Genomic DNA, 26,740 nt, shown 5'->3' on the forward strand with positions numbered 1-26,740 from the left:
TAATAATAATAGATTTTATTTATAATGCACTTTTCATTGACAAAAAGTGTTAAAAGTGTCTAGTGAGTGCCAGGACTATCTTCTCTTGAAGAGTCAGCTACAGAATTGCATTGCCATCAGTGCAGAGCTTGCTCAGTATTGGTAGGTGGGTCTGAGTGCACCTTTTGCACTTTTGGACAATGGCCTTATGTCAAGAAGGGCAGCAAAGAACACATTTCTTTCCAAGAAAAACATTAAGGTCAGACTGAAATTCTACAGGAAGTACAAAGATTGGACAGCAGAAGAATGGTGCAAAGTTGTTTTTTGATTAAATCCTCCTTCCAACTGTTTGGGACATCTGGAAAATCTATTGTCCATAGATGGAAAAGGCGAACTCTATCATGAGACTTGTGTTGTGCCAACAAAGTCAAAAGTCAAAGCGAACTTTATTGTCATCTCAACTATATACAACTACTCTATAGAGACAGACAAAATTGTGAAGCTCAGGGTCCACAGTGTAACAACATGAAGTGCAAATAAAAAATTAAAATTAAATTAAAAATAGAATTATAATTAAAACACAAACAAGACATGACATTGTGCAAAGACAAGACAAAGAAGCAGCAGCAATATGGATGTGTAGTAAGCAATATGAACATTGATGCAATGTATGGTATTATGCAATCTAGATACATAACTATAGTCAATAAATATGTAATATAATAAATAAATAATAGATATAGATAATACAGAAATTATCGGTGTATGATAATAGTTGTTTAAGATATGTGTAAACAAAGACAGGTCAGAATGTTTCACAGCAGAAGGATATCAAAAAATAAATGTCAAAGTGCAGTGTGCAAAATACTTAAAGGTCAGTATGAGATATTCAGTTCTTTTCTACATGCACACTAGTCTTTGCAGGAAACTGGCCTGCATGTATAAAAGGCATAAAAAGCATCCTGAGACAACCATGTGTGGGTTTGCTTCTAATCCAAGGAAGTAGGCCCACTCACAATTTTGCCCAAGAAAACTGCCATAAATAAAGAATGGTATCAAAATGTCCTCCAAGAGCAACTTCACCCAACAATTCAGGCACAATTTGGTGATAATGTATTTTTCAGGATGATGGAGCACCATGCCACAAGGCAAAAGTGATAACGAAGTGAGTCGGAGATCATAACATTGAATGTTAAGATCCATGGCCGGGAAACTCCCCAGATCTAAATCCATTGAGAACCTGTGGTCATTTTTCAAAAATCATGTGGGCAAGCAGAAGCCCACAAATTGTGATCAACTCCAAGCACTAAAAAGGCAAGAAATGATCACCATCAGTCAGAATTTAGCCCAGAAGCTGATATCCATCATGCCAGAACAAATTGCAGAATTTATGATGAAGAAGGGTCAACAGTGTAAATATTTTTTACATAAATTTGATATATTTGTCAATAATATCTTTGAAACGAATGAAATAATTGTTCTTCAGTATACCATAGAAACGTGTAAAAAAAGAAAAAGCTGAAGCAGCAAAGTTTGCAAAACACAACATTTGTGTCACTGCCAAAACATTTGGCCACTACTGTAGTACTGTTATTGGAAACAATTTTAGTAAAGATGTGATGTGCAGTATATTTTGGATTAAAATAGTAATACATGTAATTAAAATATAAATGTAGAACCAGTTTTATGCAGCATTCCAGCACAGTCCAAAATTATGCCACATTACTGCACTTGACTTGACTTTGACTTATGATTGTTAGCTGGGTTCTGTGGGCTTCAACTGAAAATGTAAGTTTTATTTCATGGTTTAAAGCCATGTTAGTGAGTCAAAATTACCACCAATGTGTAAACACATGTGTCTGTGTATACCCTGGGATGGAAATCTGTTCTGGATCTGTTTCTGTCTTGTGCCCATTGCTGCTATAGCATAGGGCCCTGGCAGTCTGCTATAATGAACTGAATATTAATATTAAGCCAGATTAATATGACCTTGAAAGTAATTGCAGCAATGTATAACAAGATAAGCAAAACAGCATTATCTTTATGGTTTGTGAAGTTAAGCCCATCAGTTTGACCATTAGCCCAATTCCCATTTATAGGCTCCAAGCACTGAGCACATTTAAATAAATGTCATTTTTTTTTTAAATGGTGGTACAGTTGATAGTATTGTTGCCTGACAACTCCAGAGTTCTGTATTTGAGTCCCAGCCTGATCACAGCCTGTGTAGAGTTTACAGATTCTCCACATGCCTGTGTAGCTTTATATACACATATACTAGCATCTGGAAGTTTGAAATTGCCCAGACACTTTCATGTTTTTCTTAGAAATTGACACTTTTTATTACAGTAACATTAAATTGATTCTAAAATACAGCTAAGACATTACTATTGTTGCAAATTGCATTACTGCCTGAAATGACAGATTTTTTATTTATTATTTACATATCACTGCAAATCCCTATGTTCAACAGTATCCTAAAGGTAAACTGTCTTAGCTCATCCTTTATTAATTATTGGAGAAGCCTTTATAATTGTGTTAGCACAGGTGAAGCATGTTATTCTTTTCCATAAATCAAGTAAATCATCTTTGCTTTGGTTACAAGGTATTTCAAGAATTGAAAAGTGACCTAAATGAAACCGCTTTTTAAAGAAACATGTTAGTCAATTTTTTTTTATTTTTTTTTTTTTAGAAATGAAGGTTATTTTATGTGACAGATTGACAAGAACCTGAAGATTTCATGCACCGGGTTTAGTTAAACTGCATTAACTAAATACAGTAAATGATCATTGCAGACCTTTCCAGCACTCCAAAAGACTCTTGCCTGCTTTGCAAAACGTCTTCCCTAGGCACCCTCTGGCTTACAGAAGTCATCATTTGGATTAAGTGACTAAAAAATTAGTTTTTGATTTCAATTTTCGATTTTGTTTAAAAAATGTATACACTATTTTTAAAATTACAGAATATGAAATAACTAGATTCAGCTGAATATTTTTTGTGAAGTGTTGTAGAAGAGTGAGGTTAAAGTTAAAAGTAAAACCAAGAAAATGCAAGAATGGGCAGCAAATCAATCTAAGCCCAGAAAGCAGCCATGATGTAGTAACAAGTGTGCTTTCAAAAGAAAATGATTGTAGTCTTGGAAAGACATTCCAGCTTGGAAACCAAAAAACAGTATTAATTCTTTTTTGGTTTTATGAACTGTAATTGTAATGTGTATTACGTCAAATACATCCACCACATATTTGCAGATGTACATTCAAATACATCCACCACATATTTGCAGATGTAAGTTGTAAGTCAGGTGTTTGTTACAAACACGCTAAACACAAATTATAATATCTTTATAAAGATAATTCCAATAAGATCAATTATGTCAGTATTATTGGATAATTAAAATATGTTAAAAAGTATATGCCAAGGGACAGAAAGCATATTTGGAAGTGCTGTGATCAAAGGTTCCTTCCTGATGACTACTGCACTCATTTCAAATATAAAAAAGGGAAGAAGACTTTTGTACAGACTGTGTAATGGTCTGAAGGTCTCCTGCTCCTTTTCTGTCTCACACATACAAACTCTGAGGGGTGGGTGAATAAAAGGGGTCATATAATTTACAAAGCCTTTCTTGAACAGTGCACTCACTCGCTGTGACAACGGATGCTGTCTCATCTCCTTAAACTCTCTTTTACCTCCTGTGATTTTACACCTTAAATGCTTCCTCCACATACCACCTACTGAAACTGTAAACAAAATATCTCCCATGTTTTGGCTGTATATGTAAAATATATGGTTTGGGTCAGTGGTTACCTAATAATGGCCAATGGTAAACCTAGCCAAACACTACTCCAAGATGTTTTGATTTTTAAAGTCCCTGGTAGCACCTAAAGATGGGGAATGTTGCTCTGCCACACTCAGCCTGTTACTTGTATAACACTCACATCAGCGAGAGCACTGTTGAGTAGAAATATACATACTGAACCAACCAAATTCTTTCTCTAACCATCCTAAGGTGTCCGTTCCCTGAAAGTGTCTCCTAAGTATTTCCATCAAACTAAAACTTCTGTTTCTGCATTTAATGTATAGTAACTACTTAATTTACATTTTCCCCTTGAAATATTTACTGTATTATCTAATACATACTGTAGAAAGACTCTTGAAAGGAAACTGACTTGCCCAAGCAGCAACAGAGAACATAAAATTAAATTGCAAACTATTACAGGAGTGCTACACACACCCAGTGAACATTAGATTTATGGTGTCCCTAATATAATTGATAGGAGCAGACAGTGTATCTAGAACAACCACCAGACCTGAACAAAGTCCAAATAACAAAAAAGATTGAAGAAGTAATGACAATACCAGATTGTTTTCACAGAAAGATTTATTATCAGGTAATTTACACAGTGGAAAATAACAAACACTATGCTCCTTCACCCTAGCTAAACACAAAGTTGCCCTACCTAGCACCTACAAGACATCTCCTTCTCACCTCCTTAACCATCCTTGTCTTACTTTGACCTCCATTTTCTCCAGTCCAAATTAGCCCTTTCCTTTGATTTCCTCTTGACTACATGCTCACCTGGGGCCTCTTGAGTGCCTTACATAGAATTCACAGTAAGGAGACCTGGGTTTGCTTCCCGAGTCCTCCCTGCATGGAGTTTGCATGTTTTCCCCATGTCTGCGTGGGTTTCCTCCGGGTGCTCCGGTTTCCTCCCATAATCCAAAGACATGACATGCAGGTTAGGTGCATTGGTGATCCTAAATTGTCCCTAGTGTGTGCTTGGTGTGTGTGTGTGTGTCCTGTGGTGGGTTGGTGCCCTGCCCAGGATTTGTTCCTACCTTGTGCCCTGTGTTGGCTGGGATTGGCTCCAACAGACTCCTGTGACCCTGTGTTAGGATCTAGCAGGTTGGGTAATGACTCACTAACTGACATGGCGTACTGACATAATTTTCTGTGTGCAAGCACACTTTCCCTTTATAAATCCCAATCAACATGAATTTTAATGCAACTGCATGAGGCTACAGCCCCACCATGACTCCTCACAGAAGTTTGCCAATTTGAATATGCAAATCATTATAAATAGCCCCTCCCATTCAGTATTTTGTTAAAAGACAATGGCAAGAGCACATGTAAAAAGGAAGAATTTCAGCAAATGCGAAATGGAAACCTTGCTCAGTGAAGTGGAGGCCAGGAAGAATGTAATGGTGGCTTAAGCAGTGATACAAGCAACAAAAGAAAATTGATGGAGTGGCATAGCATGGTTGAGGCACTCAAAATTTCAAGTTCAGAAAATTGCACAGTGTCTAAGATAAAAAAGAAGTGGTCTAATATCAAAGTAATCAAAGCAAAGTTGCAGCCCACCATCTGAGTGTCAACACCACTGGAGGAGGTAGAAGAATTATGGGGCTCACACCATTTGTCAGCTTCTGCAATTATTGGCAAGATACTTATAACCAGCAATTTACCACCGCCTGAGCCTGAGAGTGGAGGTCATTATAACATCGCTCTTGTTCAGTCAGTGGTTTGGCGAGCAGGGTGAGAAGCCACGTCTTCAGCAGGTACTTGCTGTCACTTATGTATTTATGTTATTTGGTTAATATAATTATTTTACTTCCCCTTGGGGATTAATAAAGTATCTATCTATCTATCTATCTATCTATCTATCTATCTATCTATCTATCTATCTATATCATAAAGATAACTTACAATTTTGTGAACCTAAAAAAGAAAGGGAAACCACACCAACAGTAGCACTGCATTAATGCTGGGTGCTGCCCGTTTACAAAACCAAGCAGAAATGTGTGTTACAGGTGGTCTAAGACTGTCTTAAAAATGTGCATAGCGTCATGCCAAGTTTAGTTTTATACATCTTGAAGTGAGTGTGGAAACGGGCATAAGCAACATTTTTGTGCGTTCACACTGTTTATACATGTGGCTCCTGGGCTGTTAAGGAGAGGTAATTTTAAGGTCTGATCCAGAAGTACTTCTGCTGCCAGTCTTACATAACCAAGAATGACTTCTGGGTTCTACTAGAAAGCACATAGAACCTCACAGTGAAAATATGTCTACACCATGTTTGTGCTGCCTTCTATTGAAATGGAGAACTGGTTTAAACACCACCCCAACCATTTTTTTTATGAATCACACTACAGCATGTTGTATTACTGCTTGGATTATTTAGACACATGATTGAAATCAATTTAAAAGATCATCAATTTACCCATCCATTTTCAAAGCCACTTAAGTTAATTCAGAAGAGCACCGGCCAGAGCCTAACTAAACCTGATTAGTGGCAACAAGGCAGGAAGTAACCTTGCATGGGACAGCAGTTCATCACAAGAGACATGAAGCACATATCTAGAGTCAACAATAAACCCAATGTCTTATATATGGGGTGTTGGAGGAAACCCATCCAGCCACTTGGAGAATTTGCAAATTCCATATATGTGGGATACAGTGCTGGAACCCAGTCATTATCTATTATTTATTATCTTTATCTACAGTCAACATGCAACAGCCGCTGAGACATGCTGTGAATTCAGTTTTACCTACAACCACCTGTAAAAAAATGTAAAAGTAAAATAAAACTACTGGGAAAAAAACTCACTCAAACAGAATATATGAGAATCAAAAATTAAATATTTATTAGTATAGAACATAACATCAAGCACCAGGTTGAAAAGCGATCTTCTCAAAGCACGTAGAAGAGACGGCTCCCACTTTGGGCAAGCCTTCCTTTTCGGTAATGGGATTTTCAGAAAGTCTCAGTATGTGATTGTGTTTTTTTTCGGTAGGAGAAGGGGAAACCCGTTTCGGAACTTCCCACCTCCACGCCGCCAATTGCTTGTTGCTTAGCTGGCTTCCTCTAATCCGACAGCTTTTTGGAGGAAAGGCGCATTGGGGGGATCGGTTACAGCTGACCTGTGAACGTCAGAATTAACGGCACGTTCCCGGTAACAGACCCATACATTGATGTTGTGTAAGTATGACACAAATCAGCTGTACTTCAATGTGTAAATGAGTTTCAGGCTAAACGTTCTACAATCTTCTTGTTCAGCCTATTGCATACTTCATCGACAGTCAATTGCTCATGCCTAGGTACTCACACAGGAAGGGGTGCACTTACAGGTTTACTAATTCGTTCCATGTTATAGATTTCAAAGTCGAAGAGTGATGACTTAATGTAGTCGTCTCTCCACTTTCAGGTAATTTCATAAAACACAGTTTGCACTATAAAATTGTTTAATGTGAACTACTTCGCAATATGCGTTTCTGACGCGTGTATATGTGCATCTTCTAAATTTGTTTATATATTAAATTCACGCTAATGTCTATGTCTAAAATTAAGTTTCCTTAATAATTATAATAACCAAGAACAGCATCTGGACATCATTGTTGTGTAAATAAGACGTATAACATTTGCTTATCTTTGGAGGGTCTGACAGCTCTCTGATAAAAGTGGAAACGTTTGATTATTGTATTTGAAGATTACTAGCGTTAGTAGATTAAATACTCAAGAGTTGTTTAACGAGTACCAAACGAACGTGTTATGCAGGAAAATAAGATTTACTTCTATAATGACGTGCTTATACCAGATAGTAAACACTTTTAAAATGGTATTGCTCACATATCAGATATGAAGTTTTTTTTTTAGTTTTGATTGATTATTTTTTGCCAGCGTTGTTTTATCACGAGGTAGCAGCAACAACATTTATTTATACAGCACATTCTCATACATGACAGTAGCTCAAAGTGCTTTGCAGTATTATTTGCAAAAAGAAAGTTAAAAACTACAGAGTAGAAAAAAACCCCCCACAAAACTAGTGGTTGGTGACCAGCCTATTAAACAGCAAACAGAACCACATTTAATGAAAAGAATCACTTTCCTGCTTCCCTCAGTATGAAGTAATGCTAGTGATGCTGATAATTTCTTAAGTGATCACAGAATAAAAACAATAAAGAGATGGGGTTTAGTACCTTTTTGAAGTGTTCAATTGTACTGGCCCTGCATGACTCTAATGGTAAAGTATTCCAGATGTTTGGTGCATAGAAACAGAAAGTCACCTTATCAGTTCTTTTATGCTTCAGTCTCGGAATACTGAGCAAGCCAGTGTTAGTGGATTGCATTGCAATAATCTAGACAGCTAAAAATAAAAGCATGTACCTGCATTAACCTTCCAGCATCTTGTAATAAAAGATCTAACTTGTGCAAAATAGTAATTAAGTGAAAGAATGCAGTCATGTTAATATGCTTAATGTGTGATTTGACGTTTAACTCAAAATCTAAAATGATGCACAGATTCTTTACGCCTGGCCTTATTTGTAAAGCCAGACGGCCTAGTTTATGTATAAGGTCCTTGCTTTTTTTCTTTGCTACCAATAATTAAATTTCTGTTTTTTCCTTCTTAAGTTTAAGGAAATTTTTACTCATTAATTCACTGATGCTGGGTAAAATCAGAGTATTTAGGGCCAGGTCATCTAATGCTGTCAACAAATACAGTAATTTACTGTGCATCATCTGCATAACTGTGATAATTGACTATGTTTTGAAGTTAACAGTTAACGCTGATGACTCACTGAACTAATTAATGTTCAAATCTCATGCTCAGGTGCTAACAGATTGTCCAGGATTCTTGCTATTCTAATAACAGAACCTATTGAAAAAATTTGTGATTCTAAATTGGCAAAACCACATTTAAAGTGTTTTTAAATAATTTTTTTAACCAGAACAGTACCTGTATAAACGAATGAAACATTTGTCATATAAGTTTAATATTTTCATGTATGCACAATAAAAAACTGGTTTGAAGAAAAAGAGCATTTTTAAATTTTAATCCCTCTAAATATAAAAAGAAATGAAGCTACAGAAAAGGTCAGTGGCTTTATAAACAGTATGCAATATTAATGCTTCCAAAAGAAATATTTGTCATGTCAATGTAATTATTACAGAGCCTTTAGTATAGAAACTAAAGAACAACTTGATAGAATTGCAAGTTTGCATGTCAGGTGATAGCTGGATAAACTACCCAAGCCTAAGGTCCACACTTGAATATCCCACAATATCATGCTAAGTGAATACTTTTCTAAAAACAAAGACAAAAGAACAGTTTATCCAATATGAAAATTCACATGGTATTTATGAGTATCAGTACCTGTCACTATCTTTGGGTTTGTCCTCTACATACATGGCAGTGTTTGTGTAGTTATTTTTGCATGCTTTGCCTGTGGGGTGTTATTTTTAAGGTTCAAACTTATGTGGTATTATTGCAGTTAATATTGCAAATGTTCAGTGTGTATAATGAATATTAAGTTTATATGGCAAACATCTCTCTTACTGGCAGCTATCCTATTTGTATGGCATATATTATACAGTGGGTATGGAAAGTATTCAGACCCCCTTCAATTTTTCACTCTTTGTTATATTGCAGCCATTTGCTAAAATCATTTAAATTATTTTTTTTCCTCATTAATGTACACACAGCACCCCATGTTGACAGACAAAAAAAAAGAATTTTTGAAATTGTTGCAGATTTATTAAAAAAGAAAAACTGAAATATCACATGGTCCTAAGTATTCAGACCCTTTGCTGTGACACTCATATATTTAACTCAGGTGCTTCCATTTCTTCTGATCATCCTTGAGATTACCTTCATTTGAGTCCAGCAGTGTTTGATTATACTGATTGGATTTGATTAGGAAAGCCACACACCTGTCTATATAAGACCTTACAGCTCACAATGCATGTCAGAGCAAATGAGAATCATGAGGTCAAAGGAACTGCCTGAAGAGCTCAGAGACAGAATTGTGGCAAGGCACAGATCTGGCCAAGGTTACAAAACAATTTCTGCTGCACTTAAGGTTCCCAAGAGCACAGTGGCCTCCATAAATGGAAGACGTTTGGGATGACCGGAACCCTTCCTAGAGCTGCCAGCTGAGCTACCGGGAGAGAAGAGCCTTGGTGAGAGAGGTAAAGAAGAACCCAAAGATCACTTTGGCTGAGCTCCAGAGATGCAGTCAGGAGATGGGAGAAAGTTGTAGAAAGTCAACCATCACTGCAGCCCTCCACCAGTCAGGGCTTTATGGCAGATTGGCCTGTCGGAAGCCTCTCCTCAGTGCAAGACACGACAGCCTGCATGGAGTTTGCTAAAAGACACCTGAAGATTCTCTGGTCTGATGAGACCAAGCTAGAACTTTTTAGCCTAAATTCTAAGCGGTATGTGTGGAGACAACCAGGCACTGCTAATCACTTGTCCAGTACAGTCCCCACAGTGAAGCGTGGGGGTGTTTTTCAGCTGCAGGGACAGGACAACTGGTTGCAATCGAGGGAAAGATGAATGCGGCCAAGTACAGGGATATCCTGGACAAAAACCTTCTCCAGAGTGCTAAGGACCTCAGACTGGGCCGAAGGTTTACCTTCCAACAAGACAATGACCCTAAGCACACAGCTAAAATAACGAAAGAGTGGCTTCACAACAACTCTGTGACTTAAACCCAATTGAGTATCTCTGGAGAGACCTAAAAATGGCTGTCCACCAACATTTACCATCCAACCTGACAGAACTGGAGAGGGTCTGCAAGGAGGAATGGCAGAGGATCCCCAAATCCAGGTGTGAAAAACTTGTCCCAAGAAGACTCATGGCTGTATTAGCTCAAAAGGGTGCTTCTACTAAATACTGAGCAAAGGGTCTGAATACTTAGGACCTTGTGATATTTCAGTTTTTCTTTTTTAATAAATCTGCAACAATTTCAAAAATTCTTTTTTTTGTCTGTCAATATGGGGTGCTGTGTGTACATTAATGAGGAAAAAAAATAATTTAAATGATTTTAGCAAATGGCTGCAATATAACAAAGAGTGAAAGATTGAAGGGGGTCTGAATACTTTCTGTACCCACTGTATCCAGCTTAAATGTCATATGCCTAGCTCTTATGGCAAACATCTCACCAACATGTCAAATGTCCAGCTGTTAATTTTTCTATTATATTTGATATATCCCATCGTATGGTAAATTTCTTGCTGGTATTTCAAATTCCCAGGTATGGCAAATTTCTCACATTGCATAAATCCAGTTTACATGGCAAATATCTCACTTAGTACCGATAATAAAGTATTCACCCCCTTGGAAGTTTTCACATTTTATTTTTAAACAACATTGAATCACAGTGGATTTCATTTGGCTTTTTGATGCCCATCAACATAACAGATTTCTTCATGTCAAAGTGAAAGCAGTTTTCTAAACAATGGTCTAAATTAATCAAACACAGAATAATTGATTGCATAAAATGACAAACCAGAATCATTAGTGGTGCAGCAAGTTGGTTTTATTAGTCACATAATTAGTTCAATGGGGATAATCTCTGTGTAGTCAAAGGGATTCTATCAATTGTAGTATATGTGTATTATTTACAACTTGTGGCTTAACCTACACAATGAAAACAGAAAGAACACTCCGAGCTACTCAATGAAAAATTGATTGAAAAGCACAAGTCAGGGGATGGAGAGAAGAAAATTTCCAAATTACTGAATATACCTTAGAGTACAGTTAAATCAATCATTGAGAAATAATAGTATGGCACAACTGTAACTCTGCCTAGAGTGGGGGAGGCCACTAAGAGACCTATGAGAGTCCAGATTGCAATCCACTTGAGAATTTTTGGCTGAACTTGAATAATGCTGTTCACTCATGACCCCGTTTCTACATGATAGTGTTTGATCAATTTTGCAAAGAGGAATGAGGAAATATTGTAGTGTTTAGATGTGCAAAGCTGACAGAGGCCAGTCTCTACACAGACGCGAGGCTTTCATGGCTGCCAAGGGTGAATCTACTAAATACTTACTTGAAGGGGAGAACATCTATGGGATTAATTATTTTGTTATTTATATTTGTAATTAATTTACTGTAGATCACTTTGCAGGGAATTACTTTCAAATTAATATTAAAAAATATTTTTCTGTTGATCATTGCCAAATTAAATCAACTGTAATTCAATGTTGTACAACAATAAAATTTTAATTTTTGAGGGGGTGAATACTTTTTATAAGCACCATATATGTCAAATACCCACTTTATGAATAAGATCTCTCATTATATGTAAGATGTGTAGTTTATATGGTAAATGTCTTGTTTATTTGGTACATATCTACATGCTTAACCTGGTTATTATAAACACCTCCACATAATTAATATTCTCACTAATCATGTATATATTATGTGTACTATACAATTAGCATTTTACATAGAGTGCACAGTATTATATACATAAAAACTTGTATGTATCCTGACACACAATTTCCCAGTGTCTGCTTGGTTTTTCCTCAGAAATCCTAAAGATTAGCAAGTTAGATTAATTGGATTCGCGAAATAGACCTGGTATGAGTACAGCATGGATTTGGATTGTTTCCTTAGCTATACCCGAAGCTGTTGGCCTTAGGACACTTAAAGAGTCTAAATCGATAATGAAAGGACATATGTTTGTATTTATCTATACGGCTTAAATGAGTAGGATATGGAGACAGGGGTTGCACGGTTTGACCCCAGATAGGTTACGTGATTTGCTGAAGCCGTTTACTAGAATGTAGCGATTAGTACGGAGGCGCAGTTCACCGCTCGTTGTATGATAATGTAACAGTGAAATAGATCAAACCATTCACTGAAACCGATAACCCGTTGTGGTTACAGAATGTGTATTTGTAGATATTATTTCTCGCCATACCAAAAAGGGTTCATATTTTAAATATATAAATAAACAGCTGATTGTTTCTCACAGTGCTGATTAGTTTTCTTTTAGTCTATGGCAGAAATTATTACGAATCAAATTCTGTCCTGTAGACCGGGCGAGTTCCTGTCACGCGAGAACGCCCCTTGCTCTGTTGTCCAATTGGATCTGTCATAATGTTTGACGCCAGTTTACCAAACGAAACTGAAAGTGAAGCAACGCTTACCGAGAAGACGACTTCACAAGTCTTGGTGGCACGTACAGAATTCATACCTTTCAAAGAAGGTTCAGTACATTAATGAAAAAAACGGAATTTTCCAGGTATTATGCTTTCATTTGTATCCGCTGGACGCGAAATCCGCTTTTATCACATGCATCTAGAGTGTCATAACTTAGTAAAGGGCACTTTTTACCTCGTTTTGACAAGGCATCCTTCGCGGAAGAAAGCTGATTGTTTTAGGTACACGCAAGACAAGTTGCGTTTCAGTGACGTCTTTAAAAGAGCCATTTAAAATTAACTGCTGTTTTGTACACCGAAACTCCTTTTATTATGCGCCTTTTGTTTGTCTGTTATGTGATTGACTTCGAACTCGGAGTCAATGACTCCCTCTCGTTTTTCATTTTTTATTTTTTCAGTTTTTTTTTTTTTTCCTGTCCCCCCTGGCCATTGAACCTTACTCTTATTCGATGTTAATTAATGTTGATTTATTTTGTTTTCTTATTGTGTCATTTATTTTTCTATTCTTTATTATGTAAAGCACTTTGAGCTACTGTTTGTATTAAAATGTGCTATATAAATAAATGTTGTTGTTGTTGCTCATCGGCCTGTTGTCATTTAAAAGTAAGGTTTACAGTGGTAAGCATTCGCCAAACTCAAACAGTGTTTAAAAAGAAAAGAAAAAAAAAAAAAACTCGCACACAGGTAAAAGTAACAAATCACTGTGATTCGGTTACATTTTATTTTAATGCTACTGTTACTTTTAGAAAAGAACCCGTCTTCAGGGGAAGTCCATCATTAGTTCCTGCATTGAGTCCAAATATTGCCGCCTCCGCACTCTTATAACCCATTAGAAAATGAAATGGTCGGATACACAGGGTCTTGTACAGCCCGAGTTCTTAAACTGATGGTCATAACTCCACCGTTTTTTTTTTAACTCGAAACAAATTAACCAGGTGAAGCGCTCGGTTGGAGGATTAGTGTTTTTTATGAATTAAAAGTTTTTGAGTAGTATTTATTTTTCGAAATTGTTAAAATATTACTTTTGTATTTTATTAAGCAGCCCCTTATTTTCCGATTTAAACTTGATGTTATCAAAATTGGCGCATAACTGAAGATATTATTTAAACATAAGAAGGCATACCTGATGACCATAAAAGTTATAGACAGTTTAATCCAGTGGTTACCCAAACTAGGTCCTGGGGACCCACTGTGGCTGCAAGTTTTTGTTTCAACCAACATCTGTTTTTTATTGGACTCTTGGGCTAATTAAGTGAGTTATTATTTCCCATTTTCTGTGTTTTAGAGGCAATGTAGAAATTACAAACAATGCTAAGTAGATTTTTATTAAAATGTACTAAAGCAGTTATATGGTGAATATGTAGGTTTTTTTTTTTAAGTCGTTAACAGTATTTTCAACCTAATTTTAATTCTTCTTTTCCAGATGTTTTGGTTATTTAATTGATTATTTACTAATTAGTGGGTCAGACACTGAAGTCGTTGTGGCTTTCATCAACCTGCATATTTGTTACGCTGGTTGTTATTGTCACTATTAGGGATAAATGAAGGTAGCAAACTACATAGAAAAAAGGGGAAATAGAAAAGCAAAAAATGAGAGTTAACCATTTATAGCTTTAGAAAAAATAGTAATATTTCTAAATGTCTTATAAATGTAAAAACCATACTGTTGTGTTTTTCTGAATGCAGAATAAGAGCAGAATAAAAAGACCAGCTAATTAAATGAGATCAGTTGTTATTGATTATTATCACCAATTGTGAATCTGGTTAGAACAAAAACCTGCAGCCACAGTGGGTCCCCAGGACTGAGTTTGGGAGCCACTGGGTTAATCTATACAATAAACAGTAGAATGAAAGGAAAAACTATATGTTTTCTTCACTTCACAGGATTATAAACTTAGGATCTGTTTTTCTGGGCTACTGCAGTCCGGTTAACACACTATTTTACATGATTTGGAATAAGGGGAGAAGTGGTTCATACTGAAGGCCATCTTAGTATCAAGATGACAAGAGGTGATGCCTTTGGATATATGTAATAAGTCTTTATTTATGGAGTCTTTTGTGAGATCCTGTTTTAACAGCTCACTGTTCTTGAGTGGTGCTGGCTTTGTACTGCCTGGATACTGTTGGACTGGCCTTGGGTCATTTTCTGTTTGTACCTTAGTGCTGATGACAACTGTAGCTGAAAACAGAGACAATATAGTCAGTCTGTCTTGGTGGGCACTCAGATTGAGAATGGCACCTGTCAAGGTTTTCAATGTTTCCCTCGATGGCTGAGAATTCCAGGTCCTAAGCACCAGAATTTGAGCCAGTGGAGGGGCAGGAGGTTCCATAAGGGAATGCAGGTAGAGGAACACAGGGGTTCAGCAGACTTGTTTTGGGAGTGCTGACATTGATGTGTTCTGTACAGCATTTTTGAATTGTGGTTGATGACATGTTGTGGAGAATTGTCATCATAAGATAGATGATCATTTGTGCTGCTTCGTGGGGCTGTTTGAATGCATAATGATACATTTTGGTTATTTTGTCACCAAATCTACAACACTTTGTTGAAGGCCATCTGTATGCCATCTTGGTATAGGAAAATACTCAAACAGATATGACTGCTATTTTCCAGAAATGTCTACATTATAATCTTTTACAAATAAAGCATGTGCAAATGATTATGAGAGACTGGGCTGCCTGTTACACACTGAGCTTGGTGGAGGAACTGTACAATACAATGACTGGTTGGATGTACTACACAAAACCATTCAGCACTTGTATGACGTTATGTGGTTAGTTTTTTCTTGTCACCTATGTGGTTTTTCTTTACTTTGCCTAATTTTACTAAACAGTATGTTTTGTTTACTGAAAGAATTAAATAAAAAAATAGCTTTGGCAAACTTATTTTTACTTATCGGATGATTATTGATAGGGTGTACGCCAGCTGAAGAATTGTTACTGTTTATAGCATTTAGTGCACAATTGTGGCTGTAAACACAAAATTGTAATTGCCACTAAATGGTAAAACATTTATGCTGTGCAGATATTTGCCCCAATTATCCAATAAAGATTTAACAGTGTATGAAAACCAATGCCATGTACTTTGTATAACTTACTGATTCGTATCAAAGTAATTGTTGCCTGAGTGTCCTTTCCATAAGTATGGGTCAAGACTTTTATAAGAAAAAATTAATGGAATGTAAAGTAAAAAGTAGGACTTTTTCATATACAGTAATCCCTCCTCGATCGTGGGGGTTGTGTTCCAGAACCACCCGCGATAGATGAAAATCCGCGAAGTAGAAACCATATGTTTGTATGGTTATTTATATATATTTTAAGCCCTTATAAACTCTCCCACACTGTTAACATTATTAGAGCCCTCTAGACATGAAATAACACCCTTTAGTCAAAAGTTTAAACTGTGCTCCATGACAAGACAGAGATGACAGTTCTTTCTCACAATTAAAAGAATGCAAATATATCTTCTGTTCAAAGGAATGCGTATCAGGAGCAGATAATGTCAGAGAGAGACCCTTTGTCTGCAGAAATCCGCGAACCACGAAAAATCTGTGATGTATGTTTAGATATGCTTACATTTAAAATCCGCGATGGAGTGAAGCCGTGAAAGTCGAAGCGCGATATAGCGAGGGATCACTGTATATTATTAGGGCTGCAACTAACGATTATTTTGGTAGTCGAGTAATCGTTCAGTTTTTTTTTTGTTTTTTTTTTTTCCCGATTAGTCACGATTATTTCATGCCTGACTATTTTGATGCCTGTGACCTGTGGTTGCACATCCTGTTCTGAGTGTCACCCTGATGTCTGCATTAACACAATTAAAATTAATAATAAATTAAAATAACAACCAGTGAAACATATGAATTTGAAAATAATCAGATGTTTTATATTAGTGTGACCATCACAATAAAGGCGATTTTCCACTGCATAGTACGGCACAGCACGGTTCAGTACAGCTCACCTTGGTTCGGCTCAGTTCGGCTCGGTTTGCATTTCGACTGCAGTTTAGTACCGCTTTAGAGTGGGCGGATTATTCACGTGTCGTTATAGTTGTGCGCGCCTCTACTGCCGTGACATCATCGTAAACGCGCCACAAGCGACCTCCTGAAAAAACTTTTTTTAATTCCGCGTCGCCCCATCCAGCTCTCGCTGGATCTGCTCCTCGGCTACCAACGAGAGGAACGTCTGTACTTCCTCAGTAGACCACGAAACAGCCATTTTTGGTTAAAACAAAATGGTGCGTCCGAACCTTCGCTGGCTGTGCTAAAAATCTAGTGGGTCTGTTGTGTCTCGTGTCGCAAGTTCAGTGACGCAGTAATGACGATTTTCTCCGGCCAAACACTGACCAGCAGAGTTTACACGTCACGTTTTGGTAACGGTTCGGCGCCCTTGGAACCTCGGCTGAGGTGGTACTAAAAAAAGGACCAGGTACTATTCCCAGTGGAAAACCCCCCAAAAGTGAGCTGAACTGAACCGTGTCGTGCCGTACTATGCAGTGGAAAAGCGCCATTAAAAAGAAATACTTTAAACAATGCAAACTAAACTGCTCATAGTCTTTAAACAAAAAAGTGCATTTAACTTAACCAAAAATTGGCATTGGTGTGTCTTAAAGTCCAAAAGGTTAAATAAAGCTTCAATACAAATAAAATAAAACAGTAATGTACAGTTTATAAAAGATTTAGTTCATATATTCCTGATTGCAGTGCAGGAACGTGAGCATTTCGACATGCTCTGGTGTGAGGCTGGCTCTCTTCTTTGAGACAGTGTTCCCAGCTGCTGAGAAGAGACGCTCTGAGGGAGTAGAGGTAGCAGGAATACACAAGAATGATCTTACAGACAGAGAAAGATGTTTTAATCATCACACTCTGAAGGAAAAGTGTTGTAGTTTATCACATCATGTACCATATTATGCCAAAATAAAAGAATAACGGACTAAAATATGTAACAAGCTAATTACTGATATACTCCAAAACACAAATTACCTAACATTAGTTTGAGATGGTTTATTATTCATATGAACTCGTATTTTATATGAAAAAAGAAAAAAAAAAAACTAGGATGGCTCAGCTACTCCTATTCACTCGTTTACTATAACTCCAATCACGTTTAGCAAAAATAACTGAAGTTATATTCACTTAACCCTTAAACCACCGCAACCAGCTAGAGTCGGTTTCCAGTGCAATTTGGAAGCACGCCGAAGCCGAGTATATATGGCAACATTCATTGAACTCCGTAACCGGCTGTAGTCGTGTCTCGGTGCAATTTGCCAACACGCAGGGGGCGAGTATATTCGGCAACATACATTAATTGAACCCCACAACTGGCTATATTTGCTTCACAGAGCAATTGGCAGTACGCTGGAGCTGATCAGTCAGTGCTGTACATTTGTTGAGCAGCCAGCTCATGAGCACTGCTGGACCTGGCAGCACTGCAACATCACTGCCTCTGGGATTCAGCTGCTGCACTAGACAAGCCTGTAATCATCAGCATTTACTTCTCTGTGTTTGCGTGCAGCCAATTCAAGCACAGTTGGCTCGGTGATTTACTGAATTTCATAAATGGCTTCAGTTGCATCTTGAACGTATAATAGATTGTTGCAGTAGTTTTTTTTTTTTAATAGTTTTTACATTTCATTTGCAGTGTGTAAAATGATCAGTGTTACAGTAATTGTGATGCTCTTTGCATGAAAAAAAAGAAGTTTTCCATTAAAATTTCACATTTTCTTTGTGAATTGTGACGTTTACTTAAAAAGTGCAGCTGAAAAGTATTTGGCGTCCGGGATGCATTAACCCCAAGTATGTGTCGGTTTAAGGGTTAACTATCATTGTCAAAACCTTGATATGCACATTATAGTACAAATATCAACGTTAACACGTGACACTAACTTTACTCGCTAAAACTTACCTCTCAAGAGACGGCGGCATCACAGCTCCAGGATGTTTTCATTTCAGATGCTCATGCATCACGGTGGTGCTGTCGGGAAAAGAAAGCTCTTTTGCATATTCTGCATTCAACTTTTTTTTCTTTTTTGGTGAAGTGCTCCCACACTTTAGAAAGTGTCTGTCTCAATTTTTGTCCGTCTCCTTTCCCCTTGTCTATCCGACTTGCAATTGCAACCACGTTTATTTTGTTCTACATTCTTCTTCTCCTCAGACATTCTTCTTCGTTGGTAGGACTGTGTGCAGTTTTGACAAATAATAACAAACAATACTGCCCCCAGACATTTATGTAGTGCATTGCAGTTACAAAACCCAATGTGGGTCTTTGTGACTGTAGCCTCTACTGAAGGTTCTGTTTATGACGCGTCAACGATTTTTGTAGTCGACGTCGTTGACTACGTTGACTAATTGTTGCAGCGCTACATATTATACAGATGTCTTTGCAATCTTTTACTTTTCATGTTACAAAAACAAGGATGAATGAAAATATACAGTATATCTGTCATTACTTCGTGTTTAGTTTACTTTTAATCCAGTTTGCCCACTCCCATGACATTTCCTAGTAGTAAATTTTAGTTTTACTGTAACATATGTGAATATACAGTATATTGAGCTGGTTGCTGCTCCCAAATGTATTTTGATATTTCATTCTTTACCAGTGGGTCTAGCCCTAGCCACTCACAGAAGGTTAAAAATAACAAATTTCAAACATTAGACAAAAAAATGACATATTTCTATTACAATCAAGAATGTTTAGATTTTAAATGTTTAAATTGAAGCATTGACATTTTAATATTTAAAAAATTTCTACCTCATGAAGAAAATCATTACATTTCTTATGAATACTGTGAATTTTCTTATGCTAATTAAGGATTTTTGCCCACTATTTTTGTCATTACTGAAGATTATTGGCATTCATGGATAAATATAGGATTGTTGGTGTGGAAATGAGCAATTTAATTTTATATACCATTTGTTTTCTAACATTGTTAGGTGATTGAAGCCATGGTGCAACCTAATGGAATTATGGGTAATGAGCTAAAGTCAGATATGATTGGTGGAGACAACTCAGTTGGGCTTCGAGCTCAGTGGTTTTCGCACATTCCACCAGAATTGGCCAACAATGAAATTGTGCAGCGACTCCTAGCTGAGAACCAGGATCTCAGAGGTATGTTTTGTCATCTCACGATTGCAAATGCACTGGTTATCTCTTTAAAATTGTATTTTTTTCTATTCTGGTGTGGTACTCTACAAGGAAGTTTGAATATAGTAATTCTTCTTTTGGCTGCTCCCATTAGGGGTTGCCACAGTGGATCATCTTTTTCCATATCTTCTTGTCCTCTGCATTTTCCTCAGTTACATCCACCACATCCATAAACCTTCACTTAGGTCTTCCTTATTTTCCTCTTACTTGGCAGCTCCATCCTTGGCATCCTTCCCCCAATATACCCAGCTTCTGTCCTCTGCACATGTCCAAACCAACACAATCTTGCCTCTTTGACTGTGTCTCCAAACCGTCCAACCTGAGCTGACCCCCTAATGTACTCATTTCTAATCTTGTCCATCCTCATTACACCCAATGCAAATCTTCACATCTTTCACTCTGCCACCTTCAGCACTGTTTCATGTTTTTTAGTCCATGCCACCATGTCCAACTCAAATAACATAGCTGGTTTCACTACTGTCCTGTAGACCTTTCCTTTAACTCTAGCTGACACTCCTGACACTCTTCTCTACCCTGCCTGCACTCACTTTTTCACCTCTCTTACACATTCCCTGTTACTATGTACTGTTGATTCCAAGTATTTAAGCTCAATCCACCTTCACCAACTCCCTGAATCCTCATGATTCCTCTGATCCTCTGAGCTCCCTCTCATTTACACACCCTCTTGCTCCTACTGACCTTCATTGCCTCTCTAGAGCATATCTCTACCTCTCTTGGGTCTCCTCAACCTACTCTCACTACAGATCACAATGTCATCTGCAAACAACATTGTCCACTGGGACTTCTGTCTAATCATGTCTGTCAACCTGTCCATCACCATTGCAAATAAGAACTGGCTCAGAGCCAATTCCTGATGTAATCCCACCTCCACTGTGAATGCATCCGCCACTCCTATCTCGGACCTCACCACTGTCACTTCCCTCGTACATATCCTGTATCACTCTTGCATACTTCTCTGCCACTCCCAACTTCCTCTTTCAATACCACAACACAATGCCTTTCTAGGCATCCTGTCATATGTTTTCTCCAGGTCCACAAAGACACAATGCAACGTCTTCTTTCCTTCTCTATACTTCTCCATCAACACCCTTAGAGAAAACATCACATCTGTGGTGCTCTTTCCTGGCATGAAACCATACTGCTGCTCACTAGTCATCACCTTACTTCTTAACCTAGCTTCCACTACTGTTTCCCATAACTTCATGTTGTGGCTCATCAATTATATTCCTCAGTAACTACTACAGCTCTGCACATCCCTCTTAATCTTAAAAATCAGTACCAGTACACTTTTTCACCACTCCTAAGGCATCCTGTTACTTTCCAAGATTCCATTAAAGAATCTGGTTAAAAACTCCACTGCCATCTCTCCTAAACATCTCAAGCTTCCATAGGTATGTCATGTTGACCAACGGTCTTTCCATTCTTCATCCTTTTCATAGCTGTCCTTACTTCCTCCTTTCTATTCCATTGAACTTCCTGATTCACTATGCCCACATCTGCATCTCTTTTATTTATCCCACTTCTTCTTCACCAACTTCTTCCTCTGTATACTGATTTGAATATAGTAATTAGAAAAAAGATTTGTAAGAGTGGTTTTTTTGGGTCCATGCAAATATAAAATAGAGCTACATTAAAAATATAAATAATAAATATATATATATATATATATATATATATATATATATATATATATATATATATATATATATATATATATATATATATATATATATATAAATTTTATACTTCATTATTTTAGTTTTTTATTTTTAAATGAAAGCAGAATACATCGGTAACATGACATGATGTATTAATGTTTACTGGTTTAATCCTTGATTCTCATATTTTATTTTTTTCAGCATGCTGAAAATAGTTATGTAAATAATTTACACATCTGTAGGTTGTTTAGTTAAATGTATATGTGTCTTTTTGGCATAATATAATTAGTTTCTTCATATTTGTGTACCTGTGTGATAACTGCAGAATCTTAGAATAGTGTTTATTTTTTTTTTATATTTTTGGTGACAGGGTCTATTATTGTGTTTTTTTAACGGGTTTAATTTTGTGTGAAAAACTAATGTGGTCTAGAACAATAGTTACTTATATTTTAAATCGCCTGCTGATTCAGCATAGAAAAAGATAGAAATGTTTTGTGATATATTACATTTTGCTTATCTTTTGGTTTTTGGCACAGCACCGTGGTGCAGTGGTTAACTCTGCAAGGTTCAAATCCTGGCACTGCTTGCATGAAGTGTGCACATTCTCTGTGTGCCATCAGTATTCCTTTCAGATTCCACAGCTGTATGTTAGGTTAATTAGATAATCTTAGAAACTATTATTTTAAATTACTATTAGAAACTAAACTATTATTAGTTATGAAGTATGCTTAAATTTGTGGTTCTCAATATTTTTTTTTTAATGTGGGACACAGTGCCAGTTGAGAACATGCTAAGTGAGTCATACAATAAGAAATTATGCTTCCTTGAAAAAGACTCTGTATGACCAATTGACCAATTTATTATCTGCCTAGAGGATAGTAATTCTTTAAAGCCAGAAGGCAAGTGAATAATGGCACAATGAAGTTGTGGTTGCAGAATGTTGTCTGTGAGACACGTCTGAAAACGTATGTTTATTCAAGACCTTGCAGAAAAAGTACAGTCAAATATAATGAGGGTTGCCTGTCCGAGTGTCAGCAAATAGGATAGCTAGCAAACTGAGTTGCCATTGTCATACCGCTGACACCTGTATTTCAAGTGACGAACATCATTATTTTAATTTTCTGATCATTGAATGTAGAGTGCACCATCTCTTTTTGATTGACACTCCTTGTATTTTGCATGCTCTCATCTCCTAATTGTTTACATTTCTTGTTCACTGCATGTTAGTGTAATGTAAGAACACACAATTGGAAATACTCATGAGACATTGTAAAAAAATTCTAATAAACTCTTTAGACAAACAGATTTTTAGAGGACTGTAATCCTTTTTATATAATGCAGTTTTAAACATCTGCTAGGAGGAATGACCAGTACAAATGATTTGTGATTGGGTATCAGTAAAATCTAGGAACTTATCTGGGCTGCATATTTACATGAAGCAGGCCGTTTACAGCTCTTGGGCTACATGTTGAGAATCTCTAGTTCAGATTTCACATTTTGCATACCAGTAGTTTGGTCGATGGTACAGATCTTGACAGCTGAACTCTGTGAGTTAGTCTAAGCATTATCATCTTCTGAAGGCTGTACACATTGAGCTAAACCACCAGACAAGACAAGAATTTTTTTTTTCTGCAAATCAGACCGAATATTTGTTTTATTTTACACTATTTCATTGGTTCATTCATTGGCTCCCAGCCTCCCTCTCTCTCTTCTCTCTGCAGACCTACACATCTAGCATATGTTTACAGGTTGTATATCCAAAAACTGAAATGGCGATCAAAAAAAATAAAAACAATAATATAATTAAACAGCAGAAGCTTACTGTGTCTGCTTCTGGGGAAGACTGGGCTATAAGGAATCAAGCAATTCCAGTCATTGTCATTTCTCTTTAGCGGCTTAGACATGGGTAAGCCCTGCACCCTGCTGTTTCTGGTCAGATCACTCCATGGGTAGCTGGAAAAGCTCAATGACAGATGTATTATTCTCCAGGGACAAGGCTGACTCACTGACATTCTATCTCCCACCTATACCTTGATGGCCTCTTTTACAGGAGGACTTGGATTAGCAGACCTCACCATTGCCATGTTTAACTCTGTGTGTACCATCTTGTTCTGGACTTTCTGCTATATATTTTTTACCATCAATGTGTAAACACAGAACCATGGCAGCGATGAAACAGACATTGAGGCATGTGCATAACTTGTCTGTCTGTTATTTCACCACGAGAATAAACCTCATTCACTCCACTTGTATAACTGGTTTAATATTGTTCTTATGTTATTTTCTGCACTTTGAAGAGTTAGTGTATACAGTATATGAAAGCATTTATACAACAATGCTGGACAGTTCGCATCCCTTATTGAATCAATGCGGGATGCAGTATTTTATGTTCCAATATAGGATAATCCTATTTTAAAAAAAAAAAAAAAGACCTACTCTCTGTTTATTTAGTCCTTTGATAGTTTATATTTCTGAGCACACTGCTACAAAGCATAGCAGTCTGTTTTGTAAACATGATGCTACCAAATGTCATGTATTTAGTAAAGTTTGTAAAAATAGTTACACTGAAAATCACCTAAATTTTAAGATGCTAATAAGTGTTTTCATCAGACATTCTAGACACATCAGGCAGTTGTTGCAAATTAAGAAATAATCGCTAATATAAGTGACAGCTTAGTCATTTTTTTCCCACAGAAGTCAAAATCTTTTACTACGCATTACAAAAAGCTGTAGGGGCTAGCACCTCTAGTGCATAACCCTGAAAATTAGAGTTGACTGTGAATCAAGTATAACAATAATGCACGTCCTTCTCATTGAAAACTAATAACTCATCCATTAATTTTCTGAACACATTTTGTATATAACCTATACCAGGTCCATCACTATAGCTTTTAATTGTAGGAGACATGCCTATACGTTATTAAGATGAATCTACTGTGTATCATATCCTTTGCTGTATCTGTTTTTTCCATCAGAGGCAATAAGGCAAAGTAACATGGCTCTGAGAGATCGATATGAGGAAATGCTTAGCTTTCGTTCCAAAAACCGCCAGGAGAGAGAGTTTCTTATGGAGAAGTTTAAAGAAGCTCGTATCTTAGTTGAACGGCTTAATAAAGATAAATCTGAACTGCAGAGCCATTTAACAGTTGCATTAAAAGAAAATGATGGACTGAAAAAATGCTTTCAGGTAGGAACATTTAAAAAATTGATCTCAAATATATATTTTCTGCAATTGGTATTTTAAGTATTGTAACCTATTCATTGGATTTTCTGTGTCTTAGCCACAGGTGTATGAAGTTGCTCAAGAAAAAGTGGATGAAGAAGAGATTGTGGATCAGCTAGAAAAAGTTAAGAAAACCTTGGCATGTTCGGTAAGATTGGTTAAGCATAGACAGCAATGTGAAACATAATCTGTCCTCTTGTGGTGTGCATTGATGAATTCTGCAGAGGTTTAATTTTTTTTTTTCCCTTGAAGACCTGCTTTTTGGCATAGTGTCATATTGGCCATATGTTGGTCAATGTATAGATCATTGCAGTTGAGGCTATGTGTGTGTGGTAGGGAAACCAGTATGCATAGCTTAACTGCCGATAGAGAGTAGCACAAAATGATCTTCACGTCTCAGCGGCCACATGCCAGCATTTCTTACTTACTGGATAACACTGCTGGTGGGTCGCAGGTTCCTATCACTGGTTTCTGAAACACTCAGTTATGACCTGGGTTACCGCCGGTAGGTTATGGATTGCCATTGTTAGTTCACAAGTTGGCCGTGGTGCCTGCACCATATGATTCTCTGTTTTGTGTGTGTGCTCGTTTCACCAAGGGGGACCCCCGATCGACTGCTACTAAAGAGTTGTCAATGAATATAAAAATGCAAAACTGGGCTGCTGCACCATAAAGGTTAAGAAACATTGATGTAAAGAAGTGATGTGGGCAGAATACATAACAAGCAGCCAAGTGGAGCAAACCTGCAAGAGTCAGAGACCTTGCAAAGTATATCTTCTGTTATTATTATTATTATTATTATTATTACTACTACTACAGTGGCTGGTTTTGGCAGTTTCTAGGACATGTTCTAGGACTTGTTTTCCTATGGTTTTCTGCCATAAGTACAATTCACCTTAACTTGGTCGGCCATAAATTGGCACACGACTATGAGTCTGCGTGTATAGGTACACCTAGCTAGTACCAAGTTGGACCCCTTTTAACTTCAGAACTACCGTAATTGTTCTTGGGATAGATTCAACAAGGTGCTGGAATCAGTCCTCTGGGATTTTGCCCATATTGATGTGATAGCATCACACAGGTGCTGCAGATTTGTCAACTGTACATGTGTGATGCAAGTCCCTGTTCTAGCACATCCCAAAGGTGCTCTATTGGATTCAGATCTGGTGACTGTGGAAGACATTTGAGTACAGTGAACTCATTGCCATGTTCAGGAAACCAGTTTGAGATGATTTCAGCTTTGTGACATGGTGTGTTATCCTTCTGGAAGCAGCCATCAAAAGATGGGCACACTGTGGTCATAAAGGGATTGACAATTGTTAGGAACAATTCTCAGGTATTGTAGCCTCATTTGCCTGTTCTTAGCTGACAGGAGTGGCACCCGGTGTGGTCTCCTGCTGCTGTAGCCCATCTGCTTCAAAGTTCATTGTGTTGTGCGTATAGAGATGCTGTTCTGCATACCTTGGTTGTAATGGTCTTATTGTTGCCATTCTATCAGCTCAAACCATTCTGGCCATTCTACTCTGACTTCTGGCATCAACAAGGTATTTTCACCGAGAGAACTGCCACTCATTGGATTATATCCCATTTTTTGGATCATTTCCTCTAAACCCCATAGATGGTTGGGCATGAAAAAGCCTGTAGATCAGCAGTTTCTAAAATACATAAACCAGCCTCTCTGGCATTGTGCCACATTCAAAGTCACTTAAATCACCTTTCTACACTATTCTGATGCTTTGTTTGAACTTCAAATGGTTATCTTGACAATG

General features: G+C 37.2%; 1 protein-coding gene across 4 annotated transcripts in view; it reads left to right on the forward strand.

Annotated features, from left to right (window-relative positions):
• Positions 1–6,839: 6,839 nt before the first annotated feature.
• ikbkg (inhibitor of nuclear factor kappa B kinase regulatory subunit gamma) overlaps positions 6,840–26,740 on the forward strand; it is a 58,280-nt gene continuing 38,379 nt past the window's right edge. For 2 of the 4 annotated variants that reach the window (XM_039776054.1, XM_039776058.1), the window contains exons 1-4: positions 12,894–13,009; positions 19,859–20,033; positions 24,724–24,935; positions 25,030–25,119. In XM_039776054.1, the coding sequence (XP_039631988.1) occupies positions 19,871–20,033; positions 24,724–24,935; positions 25,030–25,119 (465 nt within the window). In that variant the 5' untranslated portion in view covers positions 12,894–13,009; positions 19,859–19,870. Of the gene's footprint in view, positions 6,954–7,083; positions 7,180–12,893; positions 13,010–19,858; positions 20,034–24,723; positions 24,936–25,029; positions 25,120–26,740 lie in introns of those variants that run through there. The other 2 variants (XM_039776057.1, XM_039776055.1) reach the window with 2 other exon arrangements.

Source organism: Polypterus senegalus, chromosome 13 (genome assembly GCF_016835505.1).
Source record: "Polypterus senegalus isolate Bchr_013 chromosome 13, ASM1683550v1, whole genome shotgun sequence".
In the NCBI taxonomy this organism is placed as follows: Eukaryota; Metazoa; Chordata; class Cladistia; order Polypteriformes; family Polypteridae; genus Polypterus; species Polypterus senegalus.